This window comes from Anastrepha obliqua, chromosome 3 (assembly GCF_027943255.1).
Source record: "Anastrepha obliqua isolate idAnaObli1 chromosome 3, idAnaObli1_1.0, whole genome shotgun sequence".
Taxonomy (NCBI): Eukaryota; Metazoa; Arthropoda; class Insecta; order Diptera; family Tephritidae; genus Anastrepha; species Anastrepha obliqua.
The window spans coordinates 85096522-85120504 of NC_072894.1; the positions used below are offsets into that span (position 1 = coordinate 85096522).

A 23983-nucleotide genomic window follows, 5' to 3' on the forward strand; every position below is an offset into this window, starting at 1 on the left:
TAATTGATATTTATTTACTTATTTTTTGTTTATAATTGTAAAAATTTTATTTATTGTATAAAAGTGCTGATGAACAGGATTGAATCCCATAATAGAGAGAAAAAATATTTTTCTAATAATCCATTCGTAAATTTCAAGGAATTTCAAAGATATATTTTTCAAAGGAAATCAGTCATCATTCATATCACTACAGCTGGTTGTGAGCCTTAGCTTCCTTCACAATTATTTCCCATGCATCTCAATCCATAGCCATACTACAATAGTTGGTTGCTCCAAATTTTTTATATCGTCCTTAGCATCTTCTAACTATCGCCTACGCAGATGGCCTTCTCGCTTTTCACCAAGCATGCGCGCATCTAGCGCTTTGCGAGGGATTTTTTCTTCTGGCTTTCTGAAACGTGACCTAGCCAACTTGACAAACTGTATAACTGTATAAAATTCATCTATCTCGCTGCAGTCGCGTATTTTTCCTTTCTTTATAGATTGGTCTAACATAATTGTACAACCTCTGCCACTCTTTTGGTATACTCACAGATTCCCAGGTCTATTTTATACGACTTAAGGAGGCATTTAGCAATTACGTTGATCCATTTTGATGAGTTCGGCTACTCCCACTTGCTTTTATATTTCCTAACTTTTCAATCGCAAGTATTTTATCATCAGTTGTAGCTGGCTCGAACATAATTTCTTCAAATTTAATTGCATTACACGGAATGATGTTGCGCTCAATGACTTCGTTTTGTTTTTTAGGAGGTGTTGAAAGTAGCTTTTCGAATTTGTGAGAAGTTTTTCGTTTCCTTTTCAAAGGAAATTATTGCACTATATTTCTCCTGTCGAGAAGTCAGCAAAAGTTTAGAGTAAAAATTTAATAAAATAATATTAGAAAATGAGTATAAATAATTAAAACTATTTTATCAAAATTTATATATATATATATATAATTATAATATATATATGTATATACCCTCTTTGGGCAGAAATACACTCGGAGTTTTTCCATTGCCTGCCGAGGGGGCACCGCTATTAGACAAAACTTTTCTTCATTTTGGTGTTTTAGCGAGATTCGAATTCCGAATGGTAGTCACACACCAATCCATTCGGCTATGGCGGCCGAAAAATCATAAATTCAAAACTTTATCATCATCAGTCATTTGGTTCAGGCTGGTTTAAAATTCATTAACAATTTTTTTTTTTAATTTTCATTAATATTTTTATTAATTGAAATTTTTCCTGGACATAATTTACTCTCGCATGGTGTAATATAAAAGTCAGTAGAACTACGTAGGAATTTATTTTATAATCTCTGCACGAAGTAATGCAGCAATAACGAATAGACTGCGATTGGATAAAAAGTCAAACGTCAAGTATTAAATTGTATGTACTTATCTAAGTATTTGCGTATATACACAGGCACGGCAAGCAAAGCAGTAAACAGGTGTGGTGCAAATGGTGGTTTAGGCGCGGAAAACCTGTGTGGCAATGAATTTGAACTAAACAGCCCCGCTAGGTTCTTCGTCACATGCAGAAGGAAAGCTATATGTACGCACGGCAATGAAGATACTATTGTTGTTCAAGGGTAGCAACAATGACATTTAAAAGTGCGACGTGCTACATACAAAGAAAATGGGTAGTGACGTGAAAACGACGCCAGCAGGTGAGCTGCTCATTCAAATCTGTTTGCTCGACAATGACAATACCTAGACGTTTGAGTTTCGAAAGACTTAAGCCAACGTAAAAGTTTTTCAATTAATTGAACAAATTTGCTTAATGTCATATTTCGCGAAGGAATAATGGAACGTACAGATTAGGCGGCACGAATAACGCCAACAATGCGTGTAACAAAAGGATTCAAAAGGTGAACAAACTTATGGCTACACTGAGGAAGTATCTGTGTGTGTGTGTGTGTATGGACGATTGATGGAATACAGTTACCGGAAGACCGGTAAACTTTTGTGAATGCTTGAAATGTATTGTATTGAGAAGAAAGTATACCAGAGGTTTGCTAGAACGTTGAAAATTTGTTAAGTTTTAAGGAAAACTGTTTTAAAATGTGTTAAAATATTTTTAAGCACTCAGAAGTTAAACAGTTAAGTGAATAATTAAACAAGTTTCGTTCTACAATGAAAATCAATAGTTTCTATTAGACAATTTTATTAATTATTTTAAAAATGCTTAAAGTTCGGCTATTTCTCAGCCGCTTTAGTTGAAGTTAAGATCTTGGGGTGGAAATTTGGAGGCTTATAGGATTGCTGAAAGTCAAACTCTTTGAGTAAATTATTGATGTGTGATCACGTATTTGATCTGTTATCTTTGATTACTTCGAAAAATATCTTAGCATGAATAGTTTAAGTTCCATATATCACTGCAGTTAAATTTCCATTGAATCAATTGTCCTGTTACTCTTAGTCCCAAAACCGACTTCGTCTCGTCTTTGCACAGGAATTGCTTAAGGTCTTGTAATTGATTGGGTGCGCCAACGAAATTAACCAAAGGTGGAGATATAACAAAAAATTGCGCACAAAATTTGGATGATGATGTTTTTTCTTGAATTTGCAGATAGATTTCGATCGGGAAACAAAAGTCGATTCCACACCATTAAATGGTTATACAGGTACGATCCGTGTTGTGGAAATCGGTGCCATAACTTGCTGAAATGGAAGCAGCGAACGTAATTGCTCCTTCTAGAGTTGAATATATCTCATGACGCTATATGAAGCCCATAGAGGTCGTTGGGTCGACGATGACGCGATTGTAGGTGGCGGTATCTTTCTACAAGTATCACTGAATCAAAGTATCCCAATGAAAGGGCGTAGGCAATAGAAGTACAAGCTGATATCACTGGTGTTGTCGATAATGTAACTCATATCCTTGATTGTTCTAAACAGCTACTTGCGAGGACGTCGGTCGCGATCGGATTGTGTAGCTATTTTTGTAGACTCGGATTTGTGCTGTAATGAAGATTCAAACGAATGCTACGATTATCAGTGGCGCTCCAACATCTAGATGCATCTTGAACAGGTTGGATGTGATTCGGAATCGACCGATTTATTCAAGTATTTATTGACCAGTACGTTTTTACATCCCAATACAAAGGAGGGCTCGTGCCCAGTAAATCCAATGAGCTAAATATCCATCGCCTTTACTTTCAAAAATATTATCGAATCGTTATTTAAGGCTCCATAAAGTTAGCTCAACTGCCGTGACCGTCGCCAGAGCGAAACCCTTTAAGAAAAATTGTCAAAAATGTAACATCTGGTCCAGACATTTAAAAAAAACCCTAAGTTTTCTGAAAAGTATTATGCCGGTGATGAACCCATTACAAAAACCAGCAAGCAGCCGACTAGGGGAGCATTCATTCAATCAGTTTATCACAAAACACTTTTATTATACAAGGTTATTCAATAAGCTTTGTGGTCCAATAAGATAGAGCGTTACATCCTATTTTGCAGCCCTTCCAGATTTTCACTTGAGGGATGCAATTCATAAACTAGAATTTCGTTGGAATAAGGGTATTCATGTTCAGGGACTGAATAATAAAGTGTATTTCAAACCTTAAAATTATGCAAACCGCCAAACTTCAATAAGAAGCTTAGTACGAAGCCACTCTTCTCTATTAATTAAAATCTACCTATCCAAAGAAAATAAAACCAACAAGAAATGAGTGGAAAATATAAATAAAAATAACTAATTTCATATGTACATACATATGAGCCCCTCATACCCAGCCGTTCTGTGGTACCTCTCGATAAAAGCGAAATACCTGGTGTCTATTCTTACCCACCTTACCCAAATTACGAATTTTGCTTCGTTTTAGCGCTTCATATATACACAATTTATTAGATTTAGATTTCTTCTTATAATACAATTTTTCTTTTATTAAACGCGCACTATAATTTCTATTTTACTTATCTAAGAGCACAGCATACATCTTATAATTTTAAAAAAGTTAGTACAAAGAAATTCATTAAAAAAGCTCATGATCAAATTCTTCCTGCATAACAAAATTGTATATCACTATCAAAAAATCGTTTGGTCCAATTTAGTCTCAGTAAAAAAATCGCATCAGCCGCCGTAGCCGAATGGGTTGGTGCGTGATTACCATTCGGAATTCACAGAGAGGTCGTTGGTTCGAATCTCGGTGAAAGCAAAATTAATAAAAACATTTTTCTAATAGCGGTCGCCTCTCGGCAGGCAATGGCAAACCTCCGAGTGTATTTCTGCCATGAAAAAGCTCCTCATAAAAATATCTGGCGTTCAGAGTCGGCTTGAAACTGTAGGTCCCTCCATTTGTGGAACAACATCAAGACGCACACCACAAATAGGAGGAGGAGCTCGGCCAAACACCTAACAGAAGTGTACGCGCCAATTATATATATATATATATATAAAAAATCGCATGATATTTGGTCCCATAAGCTTCAATTATCTCAATCAATCTTATCATCAACGGGCAACGAATGCAGTTTAATTAGTTGGTTCTACAACACCCAGTTTTTCGTCCAATACATACAAGGATTTTTGAAATGATTATATTGATGTCGGTAAGAATGTATACAGGGTCCGGCACTCGAAGTGTAACCAACTTCAGACCGCTCACGCAGCTAATGCACAGGTATTGTTTACAAGAGCGCGGAGGCATTTTGACAAGAGTAAACGCGAAAAAAGAAAATCAGTAATGGATTTTAAACGTAAAAGTGTGATAGCATTATTGTTTATCGCACCATTACTCGTTCCAATGATACTGGTAGCATCGCGAAACATCATGGAGTTGGCCATCAAAGGACTGCAACGTCACGTGAAATGGTTCATAAACTGAAGAAACGACTTGGGCGAAATCTCCGACGAAGGCCAATCAAATTTTCAGTTCTTAAATTTCTGACCGTAGCATCCACCCCATGCTGAAAAATTATCTCAAAGTCAAACCTTACAAGATCCAAAAGGCGCATGATCTCACACCAAAGTAGCAAAAAGTCAGATTAGAGAGAGAGTAGGAGTTGCTTTGCTTGGCCAAAAGCGGTCAATTTCCGAATATAGTGTTTTCTGACGAGAAAATTTTTCAAATTGCCAATTGAGCATTTCGGAAACTCCGAAAACGATAGGGTTTATTTGACCGACTGTTCATACGAGAATTTGAGTCATTGATTGGCCACCAAGAGACAGCCCCCACCACAGGTAATGGTTTAGACCGCTATAACCGCAGATGGGCGCTCTCCAGTCGTTTTAATCGAGCCTGGCGTCAAGGTAAACTCGAAATATTATCGGGAAAGTATTATGCAGGTTGCTTTGAAGCCGTGCGCACACAAACATTTCGGTGGCAGACCATGGACGTTTCTCCGTCATGGATGGCACCGTCTCCCAAAGCTCAAGCGAACTATGAATGGCTAAAAAACAACGTTGCAAACTTCATAACGTCCACACAATGGCTCTCAAATTCACCAAACGCGAATTCGATGGATTATTCTCTTTGGGTCATTTTGCAGAGCAAGGTTCGAACTGAAAGATTCGCCATAGTGCGCGAGTGGGCCAAATTACCTGACAGTCACGTTCGGGCAGCTTGCGAATTGTTTCTGGACCGTCTCAAGGCAAAGGTCATAGTCGAGTAAAAGTAAATTGATTCCTAATTTTGTGTTATTTTTACACATTTTTTTACTTGGAATTGAATAAAAGTATAATGAATTTCCAAACTTCTTCATTTGTGGCCTTTTTAATTGGTTACACTTCAAGTGCCGGACCGTGTACAGTCCCCCGCAAAGATCGATTCGTAACACGAAGGCAAAAACAATTAGTAGGAATTTAGCACAGCACCACAGTGTGAGTGAGCCAGCATTAGGTGATTGGTGATTTATTTGCCTAAGATGATCTTACACGCAGCAACAATAGCACGCAAACCGACGCACGCAAATGCACAATGATGCATAAAAGGAAAAAAAAACAAGCAAAAACAGCGCTTTCACTTTGGAACTATTTACCTAGGTAAAGATTAAATGTTCCTCTTAGAGAGCTAGGATAACAACCATTTCTGATCTGTTGTCAAATTTGTGTATTCTCTCCGAATGTCTGGGAGAAAATTAATTTTTGTTATTTGTTTTGTGCAATTTTTCTCCGTTTGTTTACCAAATCCTGGCACTATAAATATTTACATTTGTAAACATACGAATATTTTAGGAAAAGTGAGGACTGAGTTGAATGTTTTGTCATGAAGAAGTGAATAATTATACTAGCAGGTTTTTATTTTCTTTTCTTTTGAGCAATTCTTTCATTTTGACTGGTTCGTATTTAATGCAGAAACATTAAACATCAAACATTTTTTCCTGGTTCGCAGTTCGCTTAAGAAAGTCTGAAACAAATCTGGATATTCTTGCCCACACGCATATACATATCTGGAATCGCTGAAAGGTGGGTGGGTAGGTAGGTAGATAAAAGTGTCATTCGGCTTTTAAACCAACTCACTAAGACCGTTGCCTATGCATTGTGATGTCAAAGTAGCAGTTTGCCAGCTACTCCCCGTTGAACCATTTTGTTTTAAGTGCAAACGCAGTTAGCCAAAGTATCCTAAGCTACCGACATGCAACTTGGAACAGTGATAAATGAGATATCTGAGAAATTCCTCCTCTTTTTTGCAATTTCTGCAATAGTCGAAATGAGGTTCATTATATTTTTCAGCTGAAATGCCCTTGGGTTGGTTTTATAGATGAGCATTGTTTTTGTCATTCTACTTATAAATTTATAACAATAACAGATATTTTTTAAAACAATTTTTGAAACAATTATTTAACTTGCCAAATAATATAAATAAAGAATAATCGATTCATTGCAATATTCAAGCCATCATTGATCGAGTGGAATATGTAACACATAACCCCGGCGGACACACACGTATGCCGGAAATCATATCTAAAAAATGAATACCAGGTTAAAATAAAAAAGTTTTTCGTTCAATATATTTGTTTTTTATTGTCATTGTAAATTTTCAAGCTCTTAAATGAGGCAGAAACCATGACAACGATTACTACTTTTGTCTTACGCAATTAAAAGTGTTTCGCGGTGGGATCGAAAAACAGTAAATTAGAATTTTTGGTCGAATCAGATATAATTATTTTACCGTCGTTGAATATCCAATTGAGACTAATAAAATAAATTGTAGAACATTTAAAAAAGATGGCTCTGCATTCCATTATCGCAACCAAAAATTCGCTAACTTAGAGAGACAGAAATGTCATAGGATGTTTCCATCGATCCATATATTAATAAACTAATGGAACATTTTCACCGAGATACCTATATACATATACGAAAGGCGTTAGCAAGGAAAATGGGAGTCAACTATGTTCGCAAAGTACTGCTGGGATATTATGAAAACTGCCACATGCAATTTTTACATATGATATTAAAATTGAATACCAGTCAGTCCGTCTGATGTTACATGAGAGTTACAGTATTGTGTATGTGTTTGTTTGATTCCCCAAATGTACAGTATGTTCAAATTATATTTGGCTAAAATGTGTGTGGGTATATAAAGCTCAATTCGAACCGAATTTAGCACTTCGTTACTTGTTCATACTGGGGTTTTATTCCAATGGAAGTTCCATGTAACTAAAATATTTCAAGTGCACACGTTACATTATTTAATGGTTTGTTTCGCTTTAATATAATTTAGTAAGATTTCTGTAACTGAAAAAAATGTCAGGAATGTGGCGAAATTCATTTATAATGTTTTTACGGTGAAGTACTAAAAAGATAGAATAAAAAATAAAGTGAAAATATGCAATGTTAGTGTAGAAATGTTCAAATGAGAATTTTTTCGATTATTCAGTAATTTTAAGGATTAAATGATAGACAAAAAATATCCTATTGCTTCCACCGGCCTAGACCGAAAAAGTGAAAAATATATAATAAATTACTCACATCACCTTATTCTCATCATACCCTGAATTTGTGCATATAAGGGGTAATACTGAAGAAAAAAAACCAATAAAATTCTGCAAATTGCTTTGAAAACGGGTAGAATATTTATATAAATGTTTATATATTACAGACTGCATCGAGCCCTGAATTCAGCCGAGAGCAGCGGAAACCCCAACAAAGTCACCAACAACAATATGAACAACAGCTTATCGTCAGCAGCAGCGACATGCAACTGAACACAGACAGCTCTGCCCCAGTGCAGGCGGTCACTGTGAACGTCGAGGACAATGCGACCGCAATACAAACGAAATCCAAGGACACGCTAGCGGCTACCAGTGAGAGCGTAAAAACTGAACGAACGAAAAGCGTAACGACCAAAAGCGACGAAGTAACTGTAGCTGCGAAAAGTGCACAAGCTAAAGATGTCACAAATGTTGCTACAAATGGAGCAACAGGGTCCTCGATGATGGCATTGAACCTGGTCGAGGCAACTGCGGCAACAGTGGCTACTGCTGCTCAAGAAAAAGAGCAGCATAAAGATGTGGGCGGCGATGGCGGTGCCAACAACAGTCACACGCGCAGAGAGAAGAAGCGTCGCGGCACCAGCAGTAGCAACCGAGATTCGTCAAGCAGGCAGCATAAAGTTGCTGCAAAGTCGACAACGACTATAAGTTGTGATACATGTTGCCAAGTCGAATGCGAACAATACCATCAGCAGCAGCAGCAGAAGCAGCAGAAACAGCAACAACAAAAACCACCACAACAGCTAACGCCGTACACACAACCAAGTCACCGCCATGAATCGCGTGCTGAGTCAAAAATCAAAACAAGTAAGGAAAGAGCGAACAAAATAAAAGGCGAAAAAAGCAGAGATATCGTAGAAGCAGCAACCGCACCAGAGAGTTGTGTTGAGCAATCAACAATTACAACAACAATACTAACAACAAAAGCAATAGACTTTACGAAATTGGACGATTCGTTGACATGCGCAGCAGCTATGTTGTCAAATTCGAGAGCAACAGCCGCCCACCAACGTAATGAACTGCAAACTAAAGCCACAACAACGAGCACAACTACTGTTCACACCACGGTCTCTCAGACAAAACTGGTGACCACAACGACGATTATAAATCAAATTGGCGCGCAAACTGACAACATATCGAAGAGCAACGAAAATACCATGACTGGCAAAGGCATGAGCCCGCAACATGCTCCTGAAGCTGTTGCCTGCAGCGCTGCTGCAGCTGAGCAGACTGCTAAATCTGGTTTGCCGAGCGAACGAAATGAAACAACAGCTACGACAGTCGGAAGAGGAATAGTAGCTGGTGAACTGTCAACAACAAATACAACAACGCCGACAGAAGCAACAATCATTATAACACCAGCTGAGCCAACACCGACAACAATAACAGTAACAACAATCACAACAAAGTTAACAACAGTCAACGACACAGCAGCAGTGGAATGTACTACAGTGCCTGCTAAACTGTTAACAGAAACGGCACCGTCAACGTCCACATCGACGCCAACAGCAGCGTCCGATGCAACAGCCATAGCAACTACTTCGCCAACAACCAGTGCGGCCAACTCTATAGCCAGTTGTATTTCGGATATCGCAGGTGTCACTACGCATTCGTACAGGTATGTCGCACGCGCGTGGTTTATTTATTTCACTTACTGTTTTTTTTTTATTTAGTTTTATCGGTTGATGTAATTGAAAAATTGCATATTTACAATCGTTAATAATTCGCTGTGTGAGTGTGTAATAAAATGGTGCAGTGTGAAAAATGAAGCTGGTAGAATTAAAACAAAAACAAATACAAAAAAACATTTTACTAGTTTTCTATGTGCAATAGCAAAAGCAAAAACCAAAAAACGTACAAAATAAAGATTTTATTGCATGCATTTGCACGAAGTGTCTCGCGGCAATGTTTTGATGCTGTGTTATTTTCGCGCATTGGCTCACTTGGGATTTCCTTGCAGCAGTGACTTTGCTTTTTCTGCTACTTTCTGGCAATTAGTTGTTGCTGCTTGCTACTTTTTATCGGTTTCCCAGATAAGTGTGTATGAAAGTATTATACTCGTATGTATGTATATACCTATAATCATGTTTGTCGCGCACCTATCCCAAGTTGACTTGATTTCCTTTGTTTTAATTGCAATTTGGGCTTCAGGAGACACGCAACACGTAATCTACTCGCGGATATGCCCGTAGTTTATACCGATTTAATCCGGCTTGATGTTTTACGCACCATCTAAGAGACGACCGAAATACAACACGCTTATATAGTACATTTAAGTACTCACCACATAAACCTATATACACGCGGATTCAGCACTCACATCTGCGGTGTGAGCTAATGCAGCTAATGAGGGGTGCTTAAGGCCTTGTGCGTGAGTGTCCTTCTGCTCGGGTTACACGTGTGTGCATAAATTTTGTTTTTCTTTTTACAAGAGATAGAAATTGAGTTTTTTAAAGTGAACAGTTTTAAATGTGGTATACAGCGGTCAATTGTGCATTAGCAACAGGAATAAAAAGTGAAAGATAATGTGAGAGTTGAAAGTGATTCAAATGAGTTATTGCTCTTATTTCGGTGCATTAATTTAAGTATATATAAGTGTTTTATGAGCCAAAGGTTAATTGATAGTTTTCTATTAATGAAAAATTAAAATGGCAACAATAATCCAAAGCAATGAAAAATTTAATTAAATTCAATGTAACATATAAATTAAAAGATTATGAAAAATCAATTAAAATTAAATGAAATTTAAAGAAATAAAATTCATTTTAACGGGTATAAAATAAAGAAATAAAACTAGTGTGAAATAAAAAAAATTAATACAAATGAATTTTAATTAAAATAGTTATTCTAAAATAGTATAAAATTAAATTACACTAAAACTAAAATATAATAAATAAAATTAAATTTAAAAAAGTTTAATTAAATTGAATAAAAAAAAAATCAATTAATTCAAAACAAAAAAAATTAAAAATTAAATTAAATTCAAAATAAAATAAAATTAAAAATAATTTGAATAAATTAAATAAAACATATTAATTTAAATTAAAATATTTAATCTGAAATAATAAAATAAAATTAAACTAAATTACAATAAATAACACCAAAATTAAATTAAATCAAACTAAATCAAATTATATTTAAAAAATAAAATTCAAATTTAGTAAACGAAATAGAAAAAAATTCCGTTAATTGAAAATAAAATAAAATTAAAAATAAAACTAAATTAATTTAAATAGTATTTCATTCATTCAATGAAGTAATTAAAATATAATTAGTTCATATTAAATTAAATTATAAATTAATGAAACTATATTTAATAGCACAAAAATATTTACAATAATATTAAAGTAGAATTACACTAAACTAATAAGAGAAATGAAATTTAAAAAATAAAAATAATTAATATTAAAACAAATGAAATAAACTGAAATATAATTAATTCATATCAAATAAATATGAACTTATTTCAAATTAAACTTAGTAATTTAAAAAATGTTAAAATTAGTTATACTTTAAAATATTATGTAATTTAAAATAAATAAAAAAATAAAAATTAAGTCTAACAAACGAAATCTAAAAAAAATTCAATTAATTTAAAATAAAATTAAATTGAGCAAAGGAAATAAAATATAAATATAAATATAAATATAAATATAAATATAAATATAAATATAAATATAAATATAAATATAAATATAAATATAAATATAAATATAAATATAAATATAAATATAAATATAAATATAAATATAAATATAAATATAAATATAAATATAAATATAAATATAAATATAAATATAAATATAAATATAAATATAAATATAAATATAAATATAAATATAAATATATATTATATTTAAATTTAAATAGTTAATCTGAAATAATAAAACCAAATTAAATTAAACTTAAATACAATTAAGTATAATAATCATAAAATAATTTAAAAAATTTTAAAATTAAATTTTACTAAGCTGAATTAAATAAATGAAATGAAACTAAAGATATCAAAAAATAAATTGATCAAATGAAATACAATAAATTAAAATAAAATATAAACATAAAAATATAATGAAATTAAAATATTTAATCTTATTAAATTAAAATAAAATTCAACAAACTTAAATAAAATTAAATATAATAATTTGAAAATAATTTTAAATAATATTAAAATATTATTTAATTTTAATTAACCCAACCTTAACTCTATTGAGCGTAAATTAAATTAAATTAAGGAAATAAAAAATATATTGAACAAATGAAATTAAATTAAACCAAATTAAAAATAAAATGAACATAATGTAAATAAATAAATAAAAAAAAAAAAAAAATTAAAAATCAAACCAAGTTAAACTAAATTGCATTAAAATTTAATTAAACAAATAAAATAATATAAGTTAAGTTAATTTAAATTAAAATAGATTATCTAAAATGTTATAAAATAAAATTAAATTAAACTTATTTAAAGGAATGAAAAATAAATTGAACAAATTAAATAAAAGAGACTAGTTTTTCAATAATGCCTGAGACTAACTTTTACTCACTATGCGCATTTATCCTTATATAATACTTGTGAAGTTGCTTCGAATGTTGTAACAAATGTCAATAAGTCTTGTTTATCTTTGCCATTTAGCATTAAAAAATAAATAATTGGCCGAGCTCCTCCTCTGCCTTCATGCTGCTGAACAAATGGAGAGGCCTACAGTTTTAAGCCGGCTTCAAACGGCAAATGGGGGAGCTTTTTCATGACAGAAATCCACTCGGAGGAGGGGCGACCACTATTAGAAAAAACAATTAAGTCTTAATATAGCATATTTTGCACAATCTGTTTACATTTGACGAGCCACTTGCAACTGGTTCACATCCATGAGTAGCAATACGATAATGCCGGAATATGTCGCTATGAGATTATATATAGAATTGTCGACTTGGTGACGAACTAATCCTCAAGACATTCTGAAAAAAATTTGTATGCCTCGGCTGCGTTACTTTTCTCAATTTGATATTTCACATGCGCACGGAGCTGTAGATCTTATATAGTGATGCTGCGTACTCAGTTTTTAATTTTCTCATTAAAATTATAAAGGACTAAATTTTCAAAAAAGTTGTTTTAAACTGGCTTACTGAATTGCTTGGCTGTTGCTACACTAATACACCCCTCAGAATAATATTAACTATTTGTATCATAGTAAAGATATATCTCATTTTCGTCTATCGACTTCTATTGAGTTCACATGTTAGATTAGCCTCATACCATGCTTAGATTACCGCTTCTACTTCCCACGTTTTTTACAAGCGTATGCAATAATTTTCTTTTTAACCTAATCATAGACTTCATCAGACTGAACTTCGTCAATGTCCTCGTGCTCAAGTTATTCTTTTTCGATTTCGAGCTCATTACCAATGTCAGAAGTCTCTGCTTCAGTTATGGAAATATAATCAACACTCTCTCCGCTACGATAAATTCGCTCCATACTATCCGTGAGCCCGAATTCGTTCAGGCGATTACCGCTTCGACAGCCAGCTAAACGAACGTTACCTTTGTTGTTTAAGGATGATACATTTCTATGCACGTGCAACACATAACGCAATAAAAATACACCTTTAAAAATCGATATGACCTTTGTAGGCCCTATCACACAGGGGCCTTGAGGGTATCATAAAATCTTAAATTTATAGACTAATCATTTCTATAAAGAAATTCAGTTAAAGTTGGTATAGGTCTGGCCAGGCCTTTGCTCAATAGTTTTCATGACATTTGATTCAGTTTACATACAAGAATAGCATCTTTGATTCGACCGATGTCACTACTGCGTTCTTTTCCCACGAAATATTTGATTTTATTTCTTTTTTTATTCGAATAATACAGTGGAACTATAGATATTTGCAATTTATAAATTAATTTAGTGGAATGTGCAAAATAATAAATCAAATAATTTGGCATATAATGGAAATGAGTTGAGGAGCATTAAAAAAAAGTGGCGAAAAAAGTGTGCACAAAGCAATTGCAATATCAACAAGGAAGCAGTAAATGCGATTTGCTGCAACAACTACAACATTAGCATCTGAGGAGTTTAATTCATTGCAGTGATTTTAAGGAAGTGGATTTCAGGCTTCCGGCACGTACGTAGCTCCTTACATTCTTTACATATACCCATACATTTGTATATTCAATACATAATTCCTTATTCACTGAGGAATGCAACGCAACACAAACGCATTCACACAAATATATAGTAGAAAGTGCTGTGGGGTACTGTGCCGGTCGGAGGTTGAGTTCGGCACCAGACGGGGTTAGGCTTTCGCCGCTTACTCCTTGCAAAAAACAAGAACAAAAATGCATTTTTTATAGTATAGGTTGATTCGTTGGATGCCTTTCCTGGCGGGGCTGTGTGTGTGCTATTATTGGAATTTCGCGTATGTATACGTTTCTGTATGTGAAAGGCTTGTTATTTTTCCTGTGCGAAAAACTGTGTCACATGCGGTAATTATGAAGTACCGTTACAGCTACATACTTACCTCAATATCCTGTGTGCTGTGTTTGCTCACTGGCTGCCGTCTGTATACTAAGTATACTAACAGTGGGTGTGTTCGACTAATCTCTTATACTTGTTTCTGTGAGTCTTTCTGGAACTGTGTGGTTTTGTGTATGTGTATATGTGTATGTGTGCTTTGATGTTTTCTTTAAGTTTGGATTGCACTTAAGAAATTGCAGTAGTACTTCTTGTAACTTATACTCACATACTTACATGGCGCGAACTTCCGGGGGCATACATTTACATTTCTTCATAAGAGTGTTTACACCAGATATTGGTGATTGACCTACTGTCGCCCACTGCATTCCCTGCCGCTTGCTTACACAGGCAGTTCTGCATGCAAACTTTATCAATTGCTACTTTGCAAAAGATTTTGAAATGTACTTAGTTTCCATAGTTACATAGCTGCACGGCTGATTTGAGAAAATCCTTGAATTCACCAAGCGAAAAGCAAATGCATATCTCGTTGCAAACGGAACCGAATTTTACTTTTATATACCCACCGCATTTTTTGCAAAAAGTCATAGCGTATCTTATATCGCGATTTGCCTTTAATATTTTGCGCCCAGTCATGAAAAGACAGGAGATGCTTTCCATTTCAATTGAACCGGGCTATTCGGGTCATGTTCTTCGATTTCGATGTAACTCAAATATGTTGCTCTCTGGTCAAAATATTGAGACACGTATTTTTTTGTTCGCCCGAAAAAAATTTTTTTCAAGAGTTATCGGCAATTTTGTTTTTCGGCTCAAACTCGATTTTTTTTAATTAAATAAGAAAAAATTTTTTTTAAATGCCCATAACATAGTCAAAAATGAACCGATTTTAATAATTCTGGGTTCAAAATGATCGTAATTACTTACACGAGCGACTTCATCTAGAAACAATTGCAAAAAAGTCATTGAAAATTTTTTATTTAGCAAAAAAGAAAAAAAATTGAAATTTTTTCGAAGTTCAATATTTCAAAAAGTGTATTTTTTTTTTTTTAATAACTTTTTCCAAATCAAGAGGACACCTCAAACTTCAATTAAGCTGAATGCCCAGTAGCTAAAATGAGTTGTTTTTGAGTAATGAATTTCGCACTTTTTGTTTTTTGCAAAATAAAAAATTTTTAACTACTTTTTTGCAACTGTTTCTACACGAAATCGCTTGTGTAAGTAATGACGATCATTTTGAACCCAAAACTATTAAAATCGGTTCATTTTTGACTAAGTTATGAGCATTTAAAAACGAAATTTTCTTATATTATTAAAAAAAAATCGATTTTAAGCCGAAAAACAAAACTGCCGATAAAGCTTGAAAAAAATTTTTTTCGGGCGAACAAAAAAATACGTGTCTCATTATTTTGACCAGAGAGCAACATATTTGAGTTACATCGAAATCAAAGAACATGTCCCGAATAGCCCTTTTGAATTGAAATGGAAAGAATCTATATAAGAAAATTTTTTTTAATTACTCATAACTTAGTCAAAAATAAGCCAATTTGAATGATTCTGGGTTCAAAATAATCGTACTTACTTACACGAGCGAATTCATGCAGAAACAATTGCAAAAAAGAAGTTGAAAATGTTTTATTTTGCAAAAAACAAAAAGTGCGAAACAGGTTTTTTACTCAAAAATTCATTACTCAAAAACAACTCATTTTAGCTACTAGGCATTCAGCTCAATTAAAGTTTGAGATGTCCTTTTGATTTGGAAAAAGTTATAAAAAAAAACAAAATACACTTTTTGAAATATTGAATTTCGAAAAAATTTCAATTTTTTTTATTTTTTGCTAAATAAAAAATTTTCAACTACTTTTTTGCAACTGTTTCTACATAAAGTCGCTCGTGTAAGTAATTACGATCATTTTGAACCCAGAATTATTAAAATCGGTTCATTTTTGACTATGTTATGGGCATTTAAAAAAAATTTTTTCTTATATAATTAAAAAAAATCGAGTTTGAGCCGAAAAACAAAATTGCCGATAACTCTTGAAAAAAATTTTTTTCGGGCGAACAAAAAAATACGTGTCTCATTATTTTGACCAGAGAGCAACATATTTAAGTTACATCGAAATCGAAGAACATGACCCGAATAGCCCGGTTGAATTGAAATGGAAAGCATCAGGAAAAAATTGGGTGGGGGAATAAGTAGTTATATCAATAAGCTAATCAACTTTATATTCGTCGTTGGTGTCTGCAACCTCTTCTCACCTCTCGTTGTCGTTCTGCCAAAAATCGCCTGGTCGGGTGCCAAAGCAGTTGTTGAGCCACGACTGGTTTAGCGACCGTTTCCCTTCAAAAGTGATTTGAGACGTTCTTCATCGAACTCAGAAGGCCTTCCGCTGCGGGACGTGTCACTGACCTCAAAGTCACAATTTTTGAACTTTGAAAACCATTTCCGTGCCGTAAGCTCACCTATGAAACCTTCTTCATACTTGTCACTAATGTCCCGGGCTGTTTCGGCAGCTTTTTGACCTCGATGAAAAGCAAAGAAGAGCAGGTGTCGAAAATGTTAAGATTTGCCTCCTGGGTATTCCGTTTCTTAGCCTCAGACTAATAACAAATTACATAACTCAAAATTACAATTAACATAGAGCAGAAAGAGTGCTATCGAATGAATACTTACCCTTTGCCAAACAGCAAAGAAATCTTTGTAAAATAAAAAGCGCTACGAACTTATTCCCCAACCTAATCTATTCACCTTAAATTAGTAATTTTCCCACTGGTCCAATTCAAGTCCCTCTCTTCCATCAAACACCAGTTGGTGGAACATAAATAAAGAATGTACAGCTGTCTGCCCTATAGTTAGTTGTGTCCTAACCCTTCAACCTGCATAAGAGAGTTTAACTTATGTAGATCTGAACTTCGGTATCTACCATTAAAACACCAGCAACCGATAAGCAATTTTAATAAAGCGAATTATAGCAATCTTCAAGTTTTTCGAAGTCTCGAAATTTCTCTCCTCCTTATTCTTTGTTTTTAATTATTTGCTTACTCGTTTATCCAATTAGTCTTCGGCCTTCCTTGTGTTCCTGTAATCTTTTGCCACTTAGCTTTATGACGTTTCATCAAAAATATAGCATTCACACAGTAAGTTCATAGTGAGGTCATTAATCTGCGCTTTGAAATTCCATTCAACTATTCATTCGTTCACTAATTTGGGTTTGTGTTCTGTGTTGTGTGCACATACGAGTGCTTACTTACATATCTTAACGTGGGCATGATGTGTGCAAATGTTTGTATATTTATCTGGTGGGCGAGTGCCATTAGTGTCGAATTGGTTTGAATCATTTGCCTATCGAATGCGAACTGAATGTGCGTCTTTGCAACTTTACCAACAGCAATCAAGCAAATTGCCGATTGTAAATGCCCAGTGCACTGAAATGAAAGAAGATACTCATACATATACACATCCACGAATTCATGCACACGTATGATGTGTAGCTGATAATGAGTAGACAAAATCTAAATAAAGTTTCGAAAATCTCTATAATTTCAAACAACTGAGACATCAAAGGGATTTCCTTGTTTAGTAACTGCTTTTCAATGGAATCGCACATTGACCCTAGCAAGGGATTTAATATTTAACTCTTTCGCACAAATTGTGTGACAAAACAAGGGAATACAAAAATGTAACAAAATAATCAGGTTTCGTTCCATATCTCCCTATAAAAGCTTACAAAATCCATTATTTTTCTGCTTACTCAGTATGGAAATGTTTGATTTTTTGAGTAGAACGGAGAGGTGGCTATACTCGTACATAGATATAATTCTGAAAGAAGTTCTGAGTATACCATTTTTGTAGAAGCATACATTCACGGATTTTCTTCGGTAATGCCCACCGAAATCTCCTGATAAATACAGTGCATTTGATAACTATACTATAAAAACTTATTTAAAAGTTATGACAATTTTTGTTTAGTTTCCTATTTACCTTTAATAATATTTTTATGAAACTATAATGCAGAATCATACAAAAACCATAAAAATTGTTTAATCTGAATCTTTAGCGAAATTCCGAATTTCAATATAATAAAGGGTGATTTTTTAAGAGCTATAGGAAAGTTTTTCAAAAAAAACACACGTAAAATTCAGAAAAATGCATGCAATTTTTATTTAAATCGATAGTACCGTCCATATAATTTAATGTTTGAAGATTATTTCATGCAAATGTTGACCGCGACTGCACTTGAAATGGTCCATCCGCTTAGTCCAATTTTGGCATACTCTTTTCAATGTTTCGGCCGTTATCTCACATATAAATGCTTTACTGTTGCCTTCCAATGCCTTAATTGAAGCAGTCTTGTCTGAATAGACATGAGCTTTAACATAGCCCCACAAAAATTAATCTAAAGCCACTCAGCCAATTGACAGGTCCCGAACGTGAAACAAAATGTTCACCGCACTCGCCTCTCAACAAGTTTAAGTTAATAGCTAAAAAATCACCTGTTATTATGCAAGTTTGAAGAGGCTCAAAAATCGCATTGATTTTTGACAATTTTTTGCTGACGGTGTTGTGTGCTTTCTGCCATACATAAGAAAAATGTTTAGCATGGTTAATTTATTTATTTTTTGTTTATATATTTAGCCTAATAAAGTACAATCTTAAATATTGCGAATAGCACAAAGTAACATAAAACCCAATACCCCATTAATATAAGGTGGCGCAAAATTAAACATCCAATTGTGTTTTTGAATTACTTTTTTATTAAAAAAGACAAAAAAATTTATAGATGTAAATCTTTATTTTGACCTTTGCGTTCCATTGCTTGTCTGTTTTTATACTACTTGTTGTCCAATGCCATTTCTAAAAATTATAAATCTTCCGACATGGTGATTAATTTTGCGCCACCTTCTGTAGTCGTTTTCTGGTTTCAAAAATTATGCTAAACAGTGTTATAAAAAATAATTTTTGACAACTTTGCCATTCAATTGCTTAACAATTGAGCTGTTGAGTTCCTGCTGGAATCTTTCGTGAGCTTGCACTTAAGAAATTTCTCTAACTCTTTCCGAAGAGCGATAGATTACTGGGGGCCCTATGCTTTACGCCCAAGTTTCGGTCCAAGAATAGAAAGAGCCATTAGCCAATGATAGGAACATAATCTTAACTACTAATCCTCCAATAAAAAGTGTTACCAATTAAATTGAAATTTAAATTGGGTCGTGGTAAAGCGTTAACAGATGAAGAGAAGGCTAAATTCATACCGATGCTCATTGCCTGTCTGCAAGGGTAATGTTATTTGGAACTACTTGGAAAACAAAGAAGTGTATAAAAAAATATGAAAGAAAGTAAACTACGAAGAAGGGAAAACTGTATGAATAGATTCCAGTTATAAGTGTAACTAAGTCCTTCTCCACCAGATCTTTCCTACGCAGAGGAGGTCTTTTTCTTCCTCTGCTACCACCAGCTGGTATCGCATCGAATACTTCCACAGCTAAAATTTTTATATCCATTCTTTATTCGCTGCCTATGTTGCCGTAAAGTTCATACAGCTCATTATTCCATCGCCTCAGAGTTTATGCATCATTAAGCGAACAATAAATAAAGCAGAAAATTGAGAGCAAAAACAAAACACGACAGTAACCCCAGAATGCAAAGCACTATGGCTGTGTGTATTTGAATATGGTAAATACATATATTAAATATATTAAAAATATTTTAATTAATTTTAATATATTTTATTTTATTAGAACAATTTTTTTTTTGGTTAACATTTCACTTTACAACAAGTTTGTTTTTCAACATTTAAAAATAAACATTTTAAAAATAAAATATTTTTATTGGGTATGGGAATAAGTTTCCGTCCATTCTTAGCCAAAGTATGTGCCATTGGAAGCTACAACTTTACTCCATCTTTCAGGCAGCATACGGATTCCTCTGACGAAAAGTTCGAGTTCTTTTGACTTGATCTATTCATTGAACCAGTTTGCGATGCTCTCGCAAAAAGTGAACTGCTCTCCAATTAGGGCTGACTGCATTGATCGGAACAGATAGTTATCCGAAGGTGCAATGTCTGGGGAATACGGCGGGTGGGGCAAGATTCCCCAATTCAGTTGCTCTATATATTTTCGGACCGATTTAGCAATGTGTGGCCTGGCGTTGTCATGCAGCAAAATCAGTTTGTCATGCCCACCGTCCCATTCCGGAAGCTTTTCTTTGAGAGCTCGATTCAAACGCATTAGCTGCAGACGGTAACGATCGCCAGTGATGTTTTCAGATGGTTTAAGGAGATCATAACAGATGACACCCTTCTAATCGCACCAGATGCACAACATAGCATTTGAAGTATGAATTTTTCTTTTCGCTGTTGATGGACCAGGTTCACCTGGCGACGCTTAGGGTTATAATAATAAATCCATTTTTCATCGCTAGTGACGATGCGATGCGATGCCTTTTCTTTTCTGCCGCTCAAGAAGCATCTCACACGTCACCAAACGTCTCTCGACATCCCTCTCCTTCAATTGATGTGACACCCAGTTATCTGCTTTCTGGACCATTCATATCGCGTGCAAACGTTTACAGACGGTTGATCTGTCAACATCCAACTCTTTAGACATATCATCAAGGGTTCGACATGCGTCTTCATCCAATAATTATTGTAGTTGAGTATCTTCGAATTTTTTTGATCAATATACGACACGTTTCAGCTGCACTTTTCTTTAAAAGGTAATAATGAAGCATGACTTCCCGCAAATGACGTTTTTCGGGATGAACGTAGACTTTTTTGACGTCAGATAAAAAAGGATCTTTACGCTTCAAATGAATGCCAACAACTACGATCGAGACCTCACTTATACACATTCAAATCATTAGTATATTACTAGAGCGAACACAAAAATAGTATCAGCAGCGAAACTCTTTTACGCGGGCGGAAACTTATTTCCATACCCAATATTTAATGAAAGACCTTAAGGCACTCGCCTCATTCGAAATGGTGTTTTTTGGGTGTTTCTTTAAGACCGTAAAAACCGTAAAACGAAAAAATTTTTATTTTTATTTCGAGTATTTTATTTTTTAACCCATTGTTAAAAAATATTTTTTTTGGCCATACGAGGTTCGTATAAAAAGTTGCCAGTCTTCAAAAAATGGTCTTCCAAAACAGTTATGTCGCGGCGACACGGATTCTGGGACTCACAGATGTCTTAAATCAAAAAGACGAAAATGTCGATGCTGAAATATTGACGACGAAATGTCGATAGCGTGTAAACTACGATCGTTGAAAACAAAAAAAAAATTACAAAATGAAGGACGTTCAAAGATACAGAACCGTTTTCCAACCTTTTTTTTACTTTAAAGGTCCAAAAAAAATACTAAATTTTTTTCTGAACGATCGTAATTTAAACTTTAACGGCTACGTCATTTAAATTATATTTCATCAAAATCGGTTCAGTAGAACCGGCTTTATCTGTGTCCATTGCCCATGTGAAGACCGTTTATTGAGGACTGGCAACTTTTTGAACGATCCTCCTAAACAAAAAATTGATGTTTTTTAGCGGTAGATCAAAAAATAAAATATTGAAAAAAAAATAAAATTTTTTTTCGTGTCCGTTCTACCCGCTTTTAAAGAAACACCCAAAGAAAACACCATTTCAAATGAGGCGAGGTCCTTATTGCTATTTGCTATTGTTTCATATCTAATGAATTTTATTTATGTGAATTTTGAGCCAACGCTCAATAGGCTATCGTTCTTATAGCACTTTGAATTTCGATTTTAAACATTTATACGATATTATTGAAGGTATAGCAAAGTTATGTATGAAAAAAGTACACATTTTCTCTAGCACAGGTTGATGAATTTCGCAAGGGAAATACTTTGAACAAACTTTAAGTTTAAATGAAATGTTCGCCAAAATGTGCGTCATCTTCTAGAACTTAGTAAGTTAATATGTACCCACGTACATGCCCAAAAAAGCGTATGTCCACTTCGCTAAGAACAAGAACCCTAAGAACTACTAAACGGGAAGTAAGCTGATATTTAAGACAACAATAAGCATGCAGACTACTAACATTATACGCATATATACGTATATTACATATTTAATCCAAAAAGTGGCAGTGTCACTTTCGTTTGCATTTGTGCGTATACGCATTACGTACAAAAATGTATACGTATGTTCGTATGTATGCATATGAAAATAAAATAAAATGGTGAGCTGCCCGCCCACATACCGATTAAAGTCAGAAAAGAGCAGACTTGGCCTAAAAGCAATGAACTTGTTTGTTGATTTTCTAATGCTGCCGTTGGTCTTTGAAACGTACCTACACCCATGGCTAAATGTTGATATAGGTGTGCATACCATACATAGTTTGTGGCTTTGCAAAATATTCAAAAGATTGCTGGTCATCGATTTCCTATTTCAAATTGTCGTTAACTGCCCACTTGGAATATTCGCTCATGAGAATTATAAGTTTCAAAAACTCGTTTGATGTACAATCCAAAATTTCTAGTAAATACTTTTACATTTGTGCGTAAGGTGTGCAGGCATAAAAAGTGTAGTACCTACTTATTATTTTACATAGGCATACATACTTACACCTAACATACTCGTATATACACCCATGTGAATTCAGGTGCACTCAAGTGCATATTTTGGGTTTCTCATAAATGAAAAATAAAAATAAAAATTAAATAATTGTTTAGAAATTCTGAATTTTCAAGTATACAAAGTGATGAAATGGTAAACTTCGGTTAGTTTATTTTTAGTAATAAAACCACAGATGATAACTGTTTTGTCTTTTAAGTTTTTGTAAAGCATTTATTTTTGTCATGCTCACTTACTGCATTAATTTGACTTTTAAATTATAAATTAAACATCCTCAGATATTAAAACAACGAAGTTTTGCCGCAAAACTGTTTAATTTTTTTTAATTTTAATTAAATTTTATTAATTTCATTTTTCAAAATATCTATTCCACTCCCAAGTATTTAGGTACCTCAAAAACATAAATCTTGAATGTTTCGACAGCCTCTTAAGGTGTAAAAATGCGCTCACCACGTATTTTATTTTTAAGCAACGGAAACGGAATGACGATCATCTGATGTAAGCTGCAATCAGTGGTGCCGTACTTTAGCCATAACCGTAACCAGCTGTTCTGATCAAATATATGGGCATCACTGTAAACGATTATATACATACATAAGTAGACGTAACCTTAAGCAGCCGTGATATACTTTACATTTGCTTTGATATTGTATTAGAATAAGTATAAAGAGGAAAATATGAGAAATATTAGCAAATTACACTGGGTGATGAAAATACAATGTAAATTATTCTTATATTCCTACAGATATTTGCGATAAAAATTTAAATATTAGAAATGAACGACGAAAAATTAATGAACTAAGTAAAAACTTATCCGTGTTTTTATGACCAATTGCCAAGCAGCTGATAATAGATAATTTCCTTCCAATCGCACTAAATTCTCAGCAAAACGTGCTTGACCGCTCATCCAGGCTTGGCGATCATTTGAAACGGCTCATAACGGTTTGACTACGTTATTTGTTGTATGTGATCCGTCTTGCATCACCAACTACCTAT

General features: G+C 34.0%; 1 protein-coding gene across 1 annotated transcript in view; it reads left to right on the plus strand.

Moving 5' to 3' along the window:
- LOC129242102 (uncharacterized) overlaps positions 1 to 23745 on the plus strand; it is a 53036-nt gene extending 29291 nt beyond the window's left edge. Inside the window, exons 3-5 of the mRNA XM_054878659.1 lie at positions 8036 to 8637; positions 8695 to 9546; positions 23733 to 23745. Coding sequence (XP_054734634.1) covers positions 8036 to 8637; positions 8695 to 9546; positions 23733 to 23745 — 1467 coding nt within the window. The remainder of the gene's footprint in view (positions 1 to 8035; positions 8638 to 8694; positions 9547 to 23732) is intronic.
- The last annotated feature ends 238 nt before the right edge of the window (positions 23746 to 23983 follow it).